This window comes from Mus caroli, chromosome 2, assembly GCF_900094665.2.
Source record: "Mus caroli chromosome 2, CAROLI_EIJ_v1.1, whole genome shotgun sequence".
NCBI classification, from domain to species: Eukaryota; Metazoa; Chordata; class Mammalia; order Rodentia; family Muridae; genus Mus; species Mus caroli.
In genome coordinates, this window is record NC_034571.1 from 17,200,858 (window position 1) to 17,215,047 (window position 14,190).

General features: G+C 40.7%; 1 protein-coding gene across 10 annotated transcripts in view; it reads right to left on the reverse strand.

Moving 5' to 3' along the window:
• Arhgap21 (Rho GTPase activating protein 21) overlaps positions 1 to 14,190 on the reverse strand; it is a 125,629-nt gene that overhangs the window by 15,318 nt on the left and 96,121 nt on the right. For all 10 annotated transcript variants that reach the window (XM_021152205.2, XM_029474443.1, XM_029474437.1 and 7 more), the window contains 5 exons: positions 8,377 to 8,535; positions 8,159 to 8,261; positions 4,759 to 4,795; positions 2,232 to 2,357; positions 43 to 327 (listed from right to left, as the gene is read on the reverse strand). In XM_021152205.2, the coding sequence (XP_021007864.1) occupies positions 43 to 327; positions 2,232 to 2,357; positions 4,759 to 4,795; positions 8,159 to 8,261; positions 8,377 to 8,535 (710 nt within the window). The remainder of the gene's footprint in view (positions 1 to 42; positions 328 to 2,231; positions 2,358 to 4,758; positions 4,796 to 8,158; positions 8,262 to 8,376; positions 8,536 to 14,190) is intronic.

The window sequence follows — 14,190 nt, forward strand, 5'->3', positions numbered from 1 at the left end:
GTGAGAATACCAAGCTTCACCCACATTCTTTGAAAAACATACCTCTTCATTTAGGTTGCTACTTTCCTGAATAGTCTTGATCCATGATAACATATCATCTCTGTCTTCAGCCTGGAACAAGCATTCACAGTCAGACGTGGTAAGTCGGAATACATTCCGCCTCTTGGTCTCACTGTACGAGATGTCTATCAGGCAAGCGTTGACACTGATGGGCTGTTCTTCTTCTGATGGCGTTGTCTGCTCTCTTCTGTCTTTGTACAAGTAAAGTGAGTGGCCCCGAAGGACAACATACATCTGTTTCCATGGCCGAATACTGCCACCAACTCTCTAGAAAACATAATTGGTCCATGTTTGTCAATATGCAATACAAGGCTAGAACTCTGTGACAGGATCACTAAGTAATGCCTTTCCCATGAATACTTGTGTACCTAGTAAAGCAAATGTCTCATTTACTTGAAATCACATGAAATGAGGAAGGATAAAAAAATGTCGCTAAAGGTGCATGCTGCCAAGCCTGATTTGCGTTTGATCCTAGAGACCCACACAGAACAAGAGAACCAACTCTCACATGCTGTCTTCTGACCTCCATGTCCTTGCCGTGGCATAGGGACAATCACTCAACACACACACACACACACACACACACACACACACACACACACACTAAAAATGTAGCTGAGCCTGGTGATTCATGTCTTTAAACACACAAAGTAGAGTTTCTCAGTATGAGGTGGCCTGGTCTACTTGGCAAGTTCCAGGCAACACAGTGAGATCCTGTCTAAATCAACCAATCAATCAATAAAAATTTTAAATACAACTTTTTTTAGATGTCACATATATGCCAATTAGGATATGTATCAGAACCGATGCTAAGGATAGTAAAACTTCAACAGCAGATGGGAAGACATAACTGAGTATTGAAACCAGTAAAATGCATGCTACAGAGATGCACTGAAAGTGGCCATTAGTACTGTTTGCTTTATTTTATTTTATTTTTTTTTATATTTATTTCATGTATGTGAGTACACTGTAGCTGTCTTCAGACACAGCAGAAGAAGGTATTGGATCCCATTACAGATGGCTGTGAGCCACCATGTGGTTGCTGGGAATTGAGCACAGGACCTCTGGAAGAGCAATCAGTGCTCTTAACCGCTGAGCCATCTCTCAAGTCCCTGTTTGCTTTTTTTGTTTTTGTTTTTAACAACAATCATATGAATACAAAAGTAGTAAAGAAATTTACATAAAACAAACAAACAAAAAAATCCAAGCCAAGTAGTAGTGGTACACGCCTTTAATCCCAGCACTCAGGAAGAGAAGGAGGTGGATCTCAGGGAGTTTAAGGCCAGCTTGGTCTACAAAATGAATTCCAGCTACACACAGAAACCCTGCGTTGAAAATCCAAAAACCAAACAAACAAGCAAAAACCCAAAAACCCAAAACAAAACAAAACAAACAAAGAAGTCCATGGAATATTCTTTTTCCTCCTGCTGCTAGGGATTGACTCTGAGTATTGCTTGTATCAGTCAAGGGCTCTAACATTGAGCTGTATCTCTGACAACAATAAACAAAAACAGAACCCCAACCCCCCACGATAATACAAGTAAAAAAACTCAAGTTTTAGATCAGGGACATAATAAAACACTCCAGGAGCAGAGTCCTGGAAAGAACACGCACTGACAGGAAATGATGTCACCAAAATCATCAGCTCTGCATGGGAAAGTGGGGCTGCCCAGATCCAAGCCTGTTTGCCAATCTAAATTCTTTAAAAGCACTGAAGTCTTCTTATGCAATGATTTTATTTCGCTGGATTCTATCTACTGAAGCACATGCTGACAACGTTATACTTGTTTATATCATTTAGTGTTTGTAAAATAAAATGAACTAAAAATTAAAAAGGGAATTGAAAAGAACTAGGCTACATATTTCTAGATGACTACTGAGGGGACTATTACTCAGTGACGTAAAAGCCTCTTTAATAGCCAATCCTGGTAAAGAAGAGACACAGGGCTCCTTCCTCGATACCCCGTTTCTCTGTTCACACTGGCACGCTGTGAGGCAGTACTCCACATGTAGCTGGCATTCAAGACAAAGCACAGGAAACCACTCCACTGATCAGATTTTCCTTTGTTATGAATGTGCCTTGTACCCGGAAGGTTTACAATCTCACAAGTATGAGCTTCGATTATTAGGCCTGAATTTCTGATGTCACACGAGCTGAGAAGGTGCACTACCTTGCCCTTATCGGTGAGCAGTGGTCGGAACTGGAGCCAGCCTTCTCTGGCTGCATCACTGAAGACCTCGGAGGAAGAATCCTTTCTCGATCCCGAGTCTTCTGAGGACTTCTGGCTGTCTGGAATCTACAGAAAAATGCCACGAAAACGGTCAAATGTCAGTTCTTCTTTTTATAAATATTTATACATGGAAATGGTGTTGGCAAAATGTCATATTTAATGTTCTAAGTAAAACACTGTGGAAAGTTCTGGGTTTAGAAGTAATACTAGAAACACTTCTAATCCTTAAAAAAAAAAAAAAAAGGTGAATTGGCTTCCATTTGTTTTTCAAAAGCCACCTACAGAATAGTATGACTTCCCTGATCCTCATGGACTCAAATTTTGGCAGAAAAAAATAATGGGAGATGGGGAAATGGGGGGACAAGAAGCCAGGTGTAGTTGTACACCCTTGTAACCTCAGCACCCAAGGGGTCACAGTGGGAGGATCTCAAGGTGCATAAATAATTAATGTGTGCCTCATTTACAGTCTGGGACAAGCCAGGGTTACAGAGAGAGTTCAAAGATGGTCCACCCTACACAGTGCAATCTTGCTTTAGGACAAAATGAAACAAAAGTTCAGTGATACATGTGATCTGTGCTTCTGGGGGAGGAGCACGGTGAGACTGAACATGCAATGACTAATTGGTGGTCACAGCAGTGCCTTTTCACAGGGAAAGAGCCAGCCTAAGAGGGCAGATGAAAAGTGCAGGGAGACCATATGGCTGGTGAACACATACTCATCAGTTTAGTAATTTATAGCTAACAGGAAGGCAAGAGCTAAGGAAAGGTAGATCTGGCCTTTGTCTGTGGTAAGAAGAGGAAGGGAAGCCTGAAAGTGAGGAATTCGACCACTATTGCATGGAGAATGGTTTCTAAAGGGACAGGCATGAAGACACAAGTGACTGGAGAGAATGGGACAATCGCCAGGAGAGGAAAAGGAATGGAACACTCAGGCAATGGCCTAGAGATGGAGCAGACAAGCTCGATATTAAAGAAAGTGAAACAAAAAACAGAACAAAGTTGTACAGTATGGCTTGAGCAAATGGGAGAACGGAATCGGAACCAATGAGATGGAGAGAAGTAATAAAGCAACCTAAGGTTAACTACTCGAGCCTAGGACTGCTTGGTAATATCCGGGTGATGACGTCAGGTACAGAGCAGATCACGTGTGCTACTGTTCTGAGAGGAAGCAAAGGCTAGCAGTATGACTCTGTGAGGACTCCGAAGTAATCAGTGAGGAAATCCGTGTACAGAAACAAGGGCTGAAACTAGCTTTGGGCAATCCACAATGCTGACAGTGCAGCAGACCCAGCAAAGGAGATTCAGTAGCACTCTCAGATGCTGATTATGAAGTGGAGGTAGGGTACAGAGGTACTTCACCATGGGGACCTTCACAAGGTTGCAATATGCTAAAATCCACAGGAGCCATCAACTGTGGGGCTTAGTGTCACAGGCAGCCTTGGCATAGTCATCCTCGTGTGTGTGAACTGAGGGGAAGAGACTGTGTACATGGTTTTTATGGGATTCACTATAAAAAGGACAAACAGGAGTGGTAGAAAGAAATGTAGATTCCAAGAGGTTTCTGTTTAACACAGGTAGATAAAAACCATGGACGGAGAATGAGCATGGGAAGACTGACTGCAGAGGAGGGTGGGACTAGAGAGAACGGGAGCGATAATGCCCATCACGGAAACCTGTTTGCTGGGAAAGTGAGTACTGAGGCATGCCACACAGGTCTGGTGCTTGCTGGCTCTCGGCAGGGTCATGTTCCTAGGACAAAGACTTTATGGTAAGAGCAAGAAAAGAAGGAACTATGGGTACAGTGCAGCCACAGTCACTTCCCAGGGTGGTAAATAGGGCCATTCCTGTCTAGCCATTTAGAATTTTTCAGTGAAATACAAGAAGTGTGAAGGGTGGGGCTATAAGCACAGGTGGAGGAAAGTACAAGCTAATACTTTTGAGAAAACACAGAAATACTGCTAGGCAGGTTGATTTGGGCCTTGAGTTGGTAATGAGAAAAATTAGCCCAATGCTTACAGGCATTACATACTTGATCAAAATGTTTAGAAATTAAAAATATAACTCCTATTTTTCAAATATAGTAGATGCAGACTAAAAAGTTACACCATTTAAAAACAAAAGTATCCAGCATATGGAGCAGAAATCACTGGGAAGAGAGGCCCCTAGGTCTTGCAAACTTTATATGCCTCAGTACAGGGGAGCACCAGGGCCAAGAAGTAAGAGTGGGTGGGTAGGGGAGCAGGGCAGGGGGAAGGTATAGGGAACTTTAAGGATAGCATTTGAAATGTAAATAAAGAAAATATCTAATGAAATAAAAACAAAAACAAAAACAAAGTATCCAAAAGAGAAAATACAAATTTCTTGAAGAGCTAAATCAAACGAAAGTAAAACGAAATAAAAAACAAACAAACAAAAAACCCAAAACATTTATCATTTACTTGATATCTTTAAAATATTAAATACTAACCTTGATTCCCTTCAGGCTAGACACGTGCTTAAAGGATCTGTTGGAGAAGTATATAAACATGTGTAATAAATATAAACTCTTGGTGTAAGAATTGACTATAACTAAATTTTCATCAATGAGCTGACATTTCATCCTTACCATGTGACCGATGTAAATGAGAAGAGCTAAGTTATAACTATGTACATTTTCAATTCAATGATAGCGGCTTTCTTGGCTGATCTGGCAAATTAAAGCTGTTTCTGCCTTTTTTGCTTTAAGTCTGCTACTTTAAAAAAAAAAAATCTTTATATCAAAGGAAAAGCTACTCAGGCTAACGGCTGGACTTTTTACCCATAGCTGGGCCTGCCTTATCCAGCTGGGGGAAACCCTGAGATGCAGGGTTCAGGAGATGCAGTAGTCAGAGAGCAGTCAGGTGGTGCTGGCCACTGGGTACACACTGCTGAGCATGGGAGGAACCCGGAATGTGAGCCACCTTTTCCTTCAAAGGAAGGAGTGTAGAACCTGCTCTCTGCCCAGAAAGAAAAAGTAGATGTGCTTTCTAGCCCAGTGACCTTTGTACCATCTGTGTAGTTAGAGACTTTCTGGCAGTAGACCTTCCTCCAGACCCGTCTTATAAACTTACTTTTCTCAGTTCATCTACAGAACCTATCTTTATGGAAAGTGTCGTATGTACTTTACAAAGGGTTTTGATTGAGTCATGTCCAATCTTTATTTAGCTTACTTTGTTTCTCAAAGAAACTTATCTCTGATTTGTTGTTCTGATGATAACTGAGTTACCACCAGAAAAATTTTCATCAAACTGTGCTGTGGCTAAAATAATTATGCCTAAACCACTCTGAGTTAGACTCCACAAGTTTGAACCACCACTGGCCATGAAGTCATTCTGAACCAGACTGTGTCCTTGCCTGGGATCTCCCTGCAGGTCTGCTAAGGCCAGAGAAGCCCCACCCGTAAGCACGCATATCCATCCATACTCTTGAGTACTTTCAAGATGGGAGAAGCGAATGCTGTCAATCAGAAGACAGGTTTGTATTAACTCTTCAAAATAATTAAACGTTTAACATGTGACTAAATATGTCGTTGTTCTCTCAAACAAGAAGGTAATTAATTAGAAGAAGTCTATAAACTTCCTTCTGAGAATGACCAGGAGACAGGCTAGAAAGAAAGGGCTAGACCCCTGCAGATAGCCTGGCTCACAATGTATGCCCACCTCTGCGAATAAACACTGTAACATTAATCCCAGTCTTGTGTACCTGCAGAGCCTGGCTTTCAATAAAAATAAAGTGGTAATAAAGATACTCAAAAAAAGGAACCCAGTTTCAAGATATAGAAGATCAAAAAACCAGACACAGAAATAATCTGGACAAACTACTCTCAAGAAAAGGTAAAAACCCACATGAACAAAGGCATCTAAAAGCAATACAGGACACCATTAGTTGCATAATTCAAATAACATCGCAGTCCACCATCGTCAGAGAGATCAAAGCCAACCTCCCCATTCACACAGAAATTCACCAGCCAGCAGCCAGCTGCAGTGAGGGAGCCAGTGAGGAGGAACAGTGCCTGCAGGCATGTGGGGAGGCATTTTCCTCATGGGTATGGGAGGCTGGTCATGCCATGGTAAGTGACTCCACACATGCTCATGCAAGCTTCCCTAGTTAAACTCAATGGGGCATACACACACAGACATGGAGTTGCATGGGGTCTAAAGGAGGAGTTTAGCAGGTGGCAGAAGTGACAAGAGAAGGCAATGAGGAGTTAATATAGCCTGAAACATTGTATATACATTAAATGTTTTTAAACAAGGAAACATACAGTGCTGTGGTCTTTGAAGCTGTGCATAGCCCCTGTAGGGAGGAGCCCAGAGTACAGCAGTTACTGACACATTTTCCTCAAGGGAGCAAAGAGCTCAAACAAGCCACACTTCCAATCTGGTATCAGTAGGAAAATTCCTACTGAGCTGGAACATTGTGCCCTGGCTGTATCTCACAGGAAGTGCTCTTACACAACTAGTCCTAGAAGAACTAATTTAGTTAGACTATAAATGACAGCATGATGGGAATGTAGGCTATTCAACAAAGGTGATAAGTAAGAAAGATGGAGTGTTCCTGGGTAAAAGGTTCACTGTTCTAAAAGCTGTCAGCATTTCCTAAACTAACATATAAGTTAGACATTGTGTCAATAAAAATGCCCACACACAAAGAACTAAAAAAAAAAAAAAAAATTTAAGGTTCAAAAAATAAAATTTTTGAAAGAACACATCATAATGATGAGTAATAGCATTTCCTCATTATAAAAACATTATAAAACCACTATAATTAAGTAGAAACTGATACAAATTAACATTAATAAATCCACTGAATAAAATATAACTTCCAAATAGAACAAATTACATATAATCCAGCACATGTAAGATAACATGTAAATGGGAAATGATGGTGTTAGGTGCTTTGGAGTAGCGAAGATGCTAAAAGCTACAGTTAGCACTTTACCGCATTCATTAAAATACTTTAATTACGCAAGAATCAAAGTTCTAAGTAAAAAAGACATAAATTTCAGAAGTAAACATATAGAATTATTATTTTAAAATAGAAATAAAGTCTTTTGCAATGTGATTCAAATCCCTAAAGCCATGAAAATATTTTCCAAATTTAACTGAATACAAATATTTTAAACATTTTTACAGTTAAAGATTAAAGAAAACCAAATGAAACATATTAAGAAAAGAACTGTAACCTATCCCAGCAAAGTGCCGTGTTTACATAGAACTCTCCATAGCAGAAAGTGCGGCAAAGGCATCAAGGGGCAGCCTGAGCAGCTGCTGATGACAGACCCGAGACCCAGCACTAAAGCACCAGCTTCATCAGCGCTAAGACAAACTCACGAGTCAGCACACAGAAGCTTCTGTACACTGCTAGGAAGAACGTGACTTAACACAGCCTTTAAGGAAGGAAGGGCCACTGACTATACATATTAGAATAAAAATTCACCTTTTGAAATGTACTGATGCAATTTTCCATCATATGCATACATATAGGAGGTAGGAAGAGTCATGAAGCAGTGTTTATGAGGGCACAATTCCAAATACCTACTAATGTCAACGCCAACTAGAGACGATAGAATACAGTTAAATATATAGTGTGACGCCTCAGTGAGTAGCTACAAGTCTAGGGTAGGAGAAGCATTTTATATCTATAATATATAAAATGGCATATTACTATATAAAAATAAAAATATTACCTCTAAGTTCAACCGGATGTTACTTTGATACTAACATTTGACTTGCATTTCTAATGTCAAAGTAAGAAAATAAGACCATCTTATATTCCGGGTTTATAAGCCAAATTCATGATGAATACCATTCATATAAAAACATCTAAAGTAGTAATCCGAGACTTACAGTTTTGCGTCTTCTCTATAATCATCCAGTCCTTCATCGTAGGATTTTGATCTTTCTGTCTTTGAGCTGTGCTGGCCATCCAGGCTGGGAGGTCCGACAGATTCTGCAAGTAAATCCAGCATTCATGCTTTTCAAGGGGTTTTGCAGAGTCTTTCAATGGGAAAAGATCCGTCTGGCAAGCACTGTGAAGTGCGGTGTGCAGCCCACTTTACACGTACCTTGGTCGTGGGAGAGCTGACGTCGAATCAAAGGAGCAGAGGTCGTGAGGCTGGGGGGGACAGTTGCGATGGAGGGGACTTGGGAAGTAGAGGCGGAGATGACAGCAGACGCAGGAATATGCGCAATCTCGTGGTCGATGCTAGGACTGGTCGGTTCATCTGGAAGGAAGGAAAACAATTACTGGGACCTGAACACTTCAGAGTCCACTGTTGTTACTAGAAAAGCCAAATAAAGGTTAACAGCCATCAAAGTACCAGTTAGTGACATAGCTGTGTGTTAAAATTCACCTCACACCATCACTACTCAAGTGACGCCAGTATAAGAAAATGAGTAATTTCTCCTAATTAATAAACAACAAGCAAAGTGAAGTGCAGGAATTCTGAACCCAAATGAACTAAAGAAAATAATCAGACCTTGTGCAAAAAAATTACCTTTCAAGTCCCCCGGTTCCTGTGCCCCATGTCATCGTGTGTCCGCCCTCACTGCACTCCTTCACCCTGGCCCCCTTAGTTTTTGTGGAAGAAATGAAGCCCAGTCACTAGCAAGCAGAAGTTACAGGCTAGCAGGACCTGTACTCTATTTGGATTTTTGTGTAAATCACGAAAGGGCCCCTTTTTTCCCAGACAGGCGTCAGTCATAACTTTCCCCGTTAGCAGGGTGCAGATGTACTTGTAGAAACAGGAAGTTGTGTGCTGGGCGTTTTCACCATCTCCAAGTCTCTCATCATCTGTCAGACAAATACGTATGCGTGCATGACAGGTGATATCCCTGGTACTTATTAGGTTCTAGAACATGTAAATGGTTTACATATGCTACTTTCTGTAGTACAGAACCCTCAGGCATGTGACTTGGCAGACTAACTCAACAGTGTCATCTGAAGCGAGCCTGACACCGAGCCCTGCTCAGCACCTGCCTTCCCACTAGTGAGCAGTAGCTTCACTCTAAATTCCTACTTTTGTAAAAGATATCAATGATTTAAATGCTAATATTTTAGGATAAGAGAATATAATTTAATAAGAGGCCAGCACTATAAGGCAGTAGATGTCTCATCATGAAATCCTTTATCAATAAACTATAATTATATAAAACTGAATCTTGACTATTTGGTTCAGAAGGTCAAAACAAATTATAACAATCTCCTATCATTTTAATGATCAGTGTTTTAGCAAAAAAAAACCCTAATGCCTGGGAAATTGTAACATTTGTATTTTATGAGTTAAAGCAATAAACGCTGATGCTCGTGGTTTTACAGTTTTTTTTTTTAAAGAGCAGCTGTTTAACATTTTAGCCAAATACATGATTCTGAAAACATCTCTGATCTACTTTTACTAAACACGTATGACAGTATCATGTATCAAACACCAAGAATCCAATAATTCTTTGTTCAGAAGCAAGGAGACTTGCTTGAAGAATCTTAATTCAATGAAATAAAAATTTAATTTTACAAGAACTCGTAACACTTAAAACTATAACTAGGACTAGGATTTTCAAGTTCTTAAAAATGTAATGAATTTTTCAAATGATGTATACATTAAAGTAAGTTTTAAAAATCTAGGGGCTGAAGAGATGATGGCTCAGTGGTTAAGAATGCTGGCTACTGGTCCCCAGGAGCAAGGTTCAATTCCCAGTACCCACATGGGGCTTCACAACCATCTGTCCCAGGGATCCTCAGGAACCAGGCACACATGTGCTACACAGACATACGTGCAGGCAAACCACTTGCACATAAATAACTGAAATATTAATTATTATTGCTGAGGCTGTGAATGATGTTTACGTGTTGGCACGTGTGCCACAACATGTGTGTGCAGGTCAGAGGACAACTCTGTGCAGCAAGTTCTGTCATCCACCTTGACGTGTTTGGAAAAGAATGTGAAACACTGGATATGAATCACCTGAGTTTCAAGTGTATGTTTTCAAAAGGGAGGAAGTGGGATAGTTGTATGTTTCAGTGGGAGAAACACTATCATGATCATTTCAGTATTGTTTACATTTTTTATAATATACACCTCTAAACAATATGTTGAAAGAGAGGCTATAATGTTTTAAAATACAACTGCTTTACTTCAAATTTAGATTACATGTAGGCAGCCGCATGCCTAAAAGATGGCGCCGCCCTCTGGTACACCGGCGCCTAAGCAACGCCATTGCGCAGGTGCTAGCCCGAATCTGGCGCCAACCCCTCCCAAGCGGGTGCATACGAATCAAAGTGCCAGCAGACTGACCAATCCCAGGAGGACACATAGCTCTCCCCAGTGCTGGGGTGTATATAAGCAGTCCTCCCGGGGTTTCCGGGGTTCCCCCGTAGCATGGAGGTGTTCCTAAAATAAAAAAGGCTGTTGAGAAGAATCCGACCGTGTTGCTAGAAGAGGTGAGCGCAACAATTACACTAATAAATACAATTTTTATTCCCTTTCAAACTATGTATACTTTTCTATTATGTTAGAGATACTGGTTTTGAAATGCTACTATATATAAAGACACAAAGTAATCCCAATATAGTAAGAGTGGGTGACTTCAGAACCCTGGTCTCACCAATAGAAAGGTCATTTCCAAGTGTCTCTGACAGTATCCACAGAACATTTCCTCCTACCACTGCAGGACAGACATTCTCAGCAGACTAGGGGGCTTTCGCAGAAGAGATCAAACAGTAGGACACAATGCAAGCGTGAAAGCACAGGACTGTGGAAAGCATTTCCTGACTTCATCTGACCATGTGGGATAACAAGCAGAAGTCTGCAGAAACAGAGCCACAGACCAGCCAGGAACCAGTGACTGAATGATGAATGGGTCACCAAAGAAAGAAGGGAAAAAATTCCCAGAGTCAAGTCAAAGTAATAGCACAACATGCAAAAATCTATGGGATTCAAGGAGAGCAGTCCTAGAAGATTCAATTACAGCCCACGTTCCCACAATGAGAAGCCAAAGAGAGCTGGAGGCAGCACCACAGCGAAAGCACACACTGCTCTTACAGGAGCCAAGTTTGGTTCCCAGCACTCACATAGACAGCTCACGACCTCTACAACACCAGCTCTAGGGGCCCCGACACTCTCTCCTAGCCTCTGCCAGCACTGTGCAGAAATAATTAAGATGAGGGCAGAAATTAAATAGAAAGAAAAAACTACCAAAATCCAATGAAACAAAAAGTTAATTCCCGCTGGGCGAGGTGGCACACGCCTTTAATCCCAGCATTTGGGAGGCAGAGGCAGGTGGATTTCTGAGTTCGAGGTCAGCCTAGTCTACAAAGTGAGTTCCAGGGCAGCCAGGGCTACACAGAGAAACCCTGTCTCGAAAAAACCAAAAAAAAAAAAAGTTAATTCCCTGAAAAGATAAACAAGTGAGAAACCGAGAGGAAGATCCACTCCCAAGTGCTCTAGCATGCCCAGGATCATATAGATCAGGAGGTGAGGAGGACACAACATCTGCCCTAACACTGGAAGTAACTGGGACCAGCAGGACCCAGGCACCCAGGAACTCTGCGGGACCAGTGGCACTGGTTCCTTCTGGTCTGAACCGGTGCCCTCAGCAGTCTTTGGGTACGAACTCTGCAGCGAGTCTCACAACACCCAGAAGAAGCTCCACTCCCAGGCTCTAACATGCCCAGGATCATAGGATCAGAGGTGCCCTGAGCAGACCTTGGGTGCTAACTCCACAGCCAGCCCCACAACACCCAGAGAAGAAGCTCCACTCCCTGGCACTCTAACACACCTAGGACCATAAGATCCCAGGATCTCAGGAGCTTGATCACACCAGGATCTCAGGGTCCCAGAGGCAGCTTGACTCCCAGGAGCTCTGGGATCTCAGGATCACAGGAAGGACAGGCTCCAGTCAGATATATCAAGGGCAGGTAGCACTAGAGATAATCAGATGGCCGGAGGCAAGCATAAGAACATAAGCAACAGAAACCAAGGCTACTTGGAATCATAGCAAGTCCTGGATACACCATCACACCGGAAAAGCAAGATTCAGATCTAAAAATCACTTCTCATGATGGTGATAGTGGACATTAAGAAGGATATAAATAACTCCTTTAAAGAAATATAGGAGAACATAGGTAAACAGCCAGAAGCCCTTAAAGAGAAAACACAAGAATCCCTTAAAGAATTACAGAAAAACACAATCAAAAAGGCGAAAGAAATAAACAAAATCATCTAAGATCTAAAATTGGAAATAGATGCAATAAAAAAAAAAATCACAAAGGGAGCCAACCCTTGAGTTTGAAAACCTAGGAAAGAGATCAGGAGTCATAGATGCAAGCATCACCAACAGAATATAAGAGAGAGAAGAAAGAATCTCAGGTGCAGACGATTCCATAGAAAACATTGACACAACAGTCAATCCCCATGAACATACAAGAAGCCTACAGAATTCCAAACAGGCTGGATCAGAAAAGAAATTCCTCCTGTCACATAATAATCAAAGCACCAAATACATTAAACAAAGAAAGAATATTAAAAGCACTAAGGGGAAAAGGTCAAGTAACAAGTAACAAGGCAGACCTATCAGAATTACACCAGACTTCTCCCCAGAGACTATGAAAGTTGGAAGATCCTGGGCAGATGTCATACAGACCCTACGAGAACACAAATGCCAGCCCAGGCTACTATACGCAGCAAAACTCTCAATTACCATAAACGGAGAAACCAAGATATTCCATGAAAGAAACAAATTTACACAATATCTTTCCCCAAATCCAGCCCTACAAAGGATAATAGATGGAAAACAGCAACACAGGAGGGAAACTACACCCTAGAAAAAGCAAGAAAGTAGTGTTTCAACAAACCCAAAAGAAGATAGCCACACAAACAGAATTCCAACTCTAACAACAAAAATAACAGGAAGTAACAATCACTTTTCTTTAATATCTCTTAACATCAATGGACTCAATTCCCCCAAAAAGATGTAGACTAACAGACTGGATACGTAAACAGGACGCAGCATTTTGTTGCATACAGGAAACGCACCTCAGTGACTAATGCTGACACTACCTCAGAGTAAAAGGTTGGAAAACAATTTTCCAAGCAAATGGTCCCAAGAAACAAGCTGGAGTAGCCATTCTAATATCAAATAAAATCAATTCTCAACCAAAAGTTATCAAAACAAAAACAAAACCAAAAAAGATAAGGAAGGACCAAACAGAAACAAAAAGAACTATACAAAGAATCAACCAAACCAGGTTCTTTGAGAAAATCAACAACATAGATAAATCTTTAGCCAGACTAACCAGAGGGCACAGTGACAGTCTCCAAATTAATAAAATCAGAAATGAAAAGGGAGACATGTTTTTCGAGACAGGGTTTCTCTATGTAGTCCTGGCTGTCCTGGAACTCACTCTGTAGACCAGGCTGGCCTCAAACTCAGAAATCCACCTGCCTCTGCCTCTCAAATGCTGGTATTAAAAAATAATTATTCTGTTTGTTGAATATTAACAGTTGAAAATATTAAAATCATGTTCTATAAATATCATGGAAATATTAATAATTTTTCTCACTGCTTGAAATTAGCATTTTCAAAGAGTTATTGCTATTTTGAAAAGTTTAAAATATACTTACTAATATAATTTCTCTCTTAGAAACATTGATAATCTTTTTAAAGTAAACTTATAGTTAGACAATGTACACAGATATATAATACATTTTAAATACTCTCTCACTATGTCAGGTGGTATCATAGGGCTTTTGAATATATTTTAATGATCCATTTTTAGTATTTTATCCTCCTTTACTATGCTTAACTCCCAGAGAATATTTTGTATGTTTTGAAACAATTTAGTATTCAATATTAGATATGGGATCCTCAGTTATGGATAGTAT